General features: G+C 54.2%; 1 protein-coding gene across 2 annotated transcripts; it reads right to left on the minus strand.

The window, feature by feature from the left end:
* Window positions 1–749: 749 nt before the first annotated feature.
* On the minus strand, window positions 750–2,316 carry LOC125285180 (protein enabled-like). 2 transcript variants are annotated; one of them, XM_048229482.1, is made up of 2 exons: window positions 1,631–2,316; window positions 750–1,106 (listed from the first exon to the last, which is right to left on the minus strand). In XM_048229482.1, the coding sequence occupies exons 1-2, from the start codon at window positions 2,238–2,240 to the stop codon at window positions 829–831; spliced, it is 888 nt and encodes a 295-aa protein (XP_048085439.1). In that variant the 5' UTR covers window positions 2,241–2,316; the 3' UTR covers window positions 750–828. The 2 variants fall into 2 exon arrangements, with proteins under 2 accessions (XP_048085439.1, XP_048085438.1); XM_048229481.1 differs by having other exon boundaries at window positions 750–1,101; window positions 1,626–2,316.
* Between the last annotated feature and the right edge of the window lie 766 nt (window positions 2,317–3,082).

Below are 3,082 nucleotides of genomic sequence, written 5' to 3' on the forward strand. Positions count from 1 at the left end.
TTTATGAGCGATAGCGTAATCTACACTTTGGTCATTTTCGGTCATTTTAGCCTATAACATCAAATAAATCGATTGTCATCAGATGTTGTATTGTATGCACGTCCATAGTGGCATATTTGCATGCATTATTAAAGCGCATACGATATCCAAAATGTTTGTAGAGGCTGAGCCTTCTCTTGAGTCCGGCCGGGTTCCCCTTTGCACCGCACCTCTGAGGCTATGCCACCGTGCTACAATCACATGCCACTAACAACACTGAACAAGCCACAGACGCACTCGCTATGTTCAGGCTGTAGTAATGCGCAAATGTGTCGCCCGTCTTCCAGCTGGCAGACCTACATATATCCTCGAGCGTGGCCCCCTTCCAGGCAGCCCAGGACGCCGCCACCCCTCTGGTGGAGTGCGCCCTTAGGTTGCCCGGCTGCCCGGCTCCTGCCACCTCATAAGCCGCTGCTATAGCCTCCACGATCCAATGGGAGAACCTCTGTTTAGAGAGGGGTTTCCCTAGCGCTTGTGCACCAAAACAGACAAACAGCTGCTCAGTCTACCAGAAGGCTTCGCCCTTTCCGTGTAGACTCTCAGAGCCCTGACCGGACACAGGCTACAAAGCCATGGCTCTTCCTGCTGGGTCTCTTGGCCAAAAGCGGGCAGCTCGATCACCCTCGAGCTCGCCGAAGAGGACAGAATCTTTGGCTGATCGGGTTAGGGTGAAGAATGACTTTCGAGTCATCCACCACTATTTTAGGGAATATAGTGAGCGGGTTGACAAGGCTCTGGCACTCTGTATGGTTTCCACCACCGAGAGTGGCAACCCCGCACTAAGTAGCCTCAGCCTCTCAGGGGCCAAGCCGCCAGCTGCCATCTCTCCGGTGCCGGGTGCCAAATCGCCATGTCCGCCTGGGACAATAATCTTTGCGGGCCAGGAGCTTCCACGGCTCGCCATGCAGTAGAGCCATTAGCTCCGGAAACCATATCTGATCTGGCCAATGAGGGGCTATCAGGATAGTCTTGTGTCTGCCTCTCCTCACCCTCTCTAAGACCGCCGGTATCAAGGCCTTCGGGGGATATGCATATAACAGGCTCCTCGGCCATTCGTGGGCCAGAGCCGTCTACCCCCAGCGGAGCATCGGAGCAACACAAACCACTTCGGGCAGTGCGTCGTCTCGCGTGAAGCAAAAAGATCGACCTGCACTCTCCCGAAGCGCTGCCAGACCCCCTCCACTACTTGTGGATGGAGGCGCCACTCTCGATGTGACAAAGGGCCTCTCTGCGCGGACTGAGAGGAGATGACACCTCGCCCACAGTAGCAATCTCGTCGCTAGGTGATATAGCTGCGGCCCCTGGCGATTGATGTATGCCACTGTCGCAGTGTTGTCCGACCTCACCAACACATGACGCCCTGCTATAAGCGGGCGAAAATGCTTGAGCACAAGGTACACCGTCATGAGCTCCAGCGCATTTATGTGCAAACGCTGTAGCTGCCTGTTCCATGTCCCCTGATCGCCACCCGCCGTGATACTCCTCCCCAGCCAAGGAGGCTGGCATCCGTAGTCACCACCTGCCCGTGGGCTACTCTCCCCAGCGGGGCTCCGACTGAGAGGTTCTCGGGGGTAAGCCAATAAGCAAGAGCTCTCCAGCATCTCCGATCCACCCGAACGCGCTTGTGTCTGTCCCTGAGCGCTGAGAACCATGCTTGGAGATCCTGCATGTGAAGGAGGCCGAGGGGAACCGCATGCAAAGCCGCCGCCGGGGGGAGGAGGTTTATTAACAAGTGCTTGTGGATACAATAGCGCAACTGCGCATGAACTGTCACTTTGGAGAATCCTGGCGCGCTTGGGGAATGGCTCGCCAACCTCCCGTGACCGTCCCAACAGTCTTGCCTGAGGCTGGCCGGTGGGGGCTGGGCGTGAAGCAGACCGCTCTCTGCCCCGCTTCCAGCCCCGCCTTGACTGCCTGTCCTGCCGCGGTGGGTAGATGTCCCTCTGTTGTCCAGGCGGCCTCTGCTGCTGCTGCTGCTGTTGTTGCTGCCGCTGTGGGTGTGGCGCACCCCTGCGTCTTACCCGCACATGGTGAGTGGCCATTGTCGGCGCCTGCGCGGTGGGGCGGGAGATCCCTTCTCGCCGAGGCAGAAAGCTCTTCACCGCCTCCGTGCTTTTCTGGGTCGCCTCAAAACGCGGGGCATGGTTGACACCCAGGCAGCTTATGCAGACCGGGTGTGGGTCCAGAGCGGGGATCCACATCCCGCAGCTCCGACCGCACCTCCACGAGAAAAAGCAAGAAAAATAGATAGAGGTATAGAAAGAGTCGGCAGCAGTCGTCTTCTTCTGGCTTCCCTTCCCAAGGCTGAAGTCGATGACACCCGTCTCTCCCGCTCCTTTAAGTTCTCCCGATATCCTTTGCCTTTCCTTTTGCTCGCAAGACTGTGTTTTGATTCTCTTGTAAGAAACTTCAAGCGACGTCGCTGAAGAATGAAAGAGTGATTGTCGTTGGCCGCGGCGGCTTATTATAGCCGAGCTATTTTTCACGCTAATAGAACCTTAGCAGGACCTGTGAGAGGACTTAATTTGTGATCAAGTGATCGTGGAATGTATTCCCATTGGTTAACGCCGAGTAGTTTGACTGAAAGAGAACTTCGTTTTTTAAGACAATTGATTGGTCAGTGGGCGGTAGATTACACGATTTGAGCTATAATAGCACATAACCTCGTCTCGACCAGGTTTAGTTGCGAGCATAAGATACCATGGGGATATAGCGATGCTAAAACAGATCCACTTTCGTGTCACAGCATACCCTGGCTTTGAGCGCAACATACCTACTAATCGAGATTTGTAGTATACCCCACGGATCTACGTTGTCGTTGTTGTTGTTGTTTGTGTTGTGTTGTTGCGAGTGACATGGAAGACACTGTAATCATATTCAAGCGACCGAGATGTTCAGAATGAAACGGATCTGTAAAAATCTGGTTGGAATCACATTCCAAAACCACCTCTGTATGTGGTTTGAAGCAGAGGTCCATTGCTAACTATGATAGCAACTAGATTGGTAGTGTCAAAGTGTCAAATGTGAGTCCGTAGATTTGAGT

The sequence above is a fragment of the Alosa alosa genome, chromosome 20 (assembly GCF_017589495.1).
Source record: "Alosa alosa isolate M-15738 ecotype Scorff River chromosome 20, AALO_Geno_1.1, whole genome shotgun sequence".
NCBI lineage: Eukaryota > Metazoa > Chordata > Actinopteri > Clupeiformes > Clupeidae > Alosa > Alosa alosa.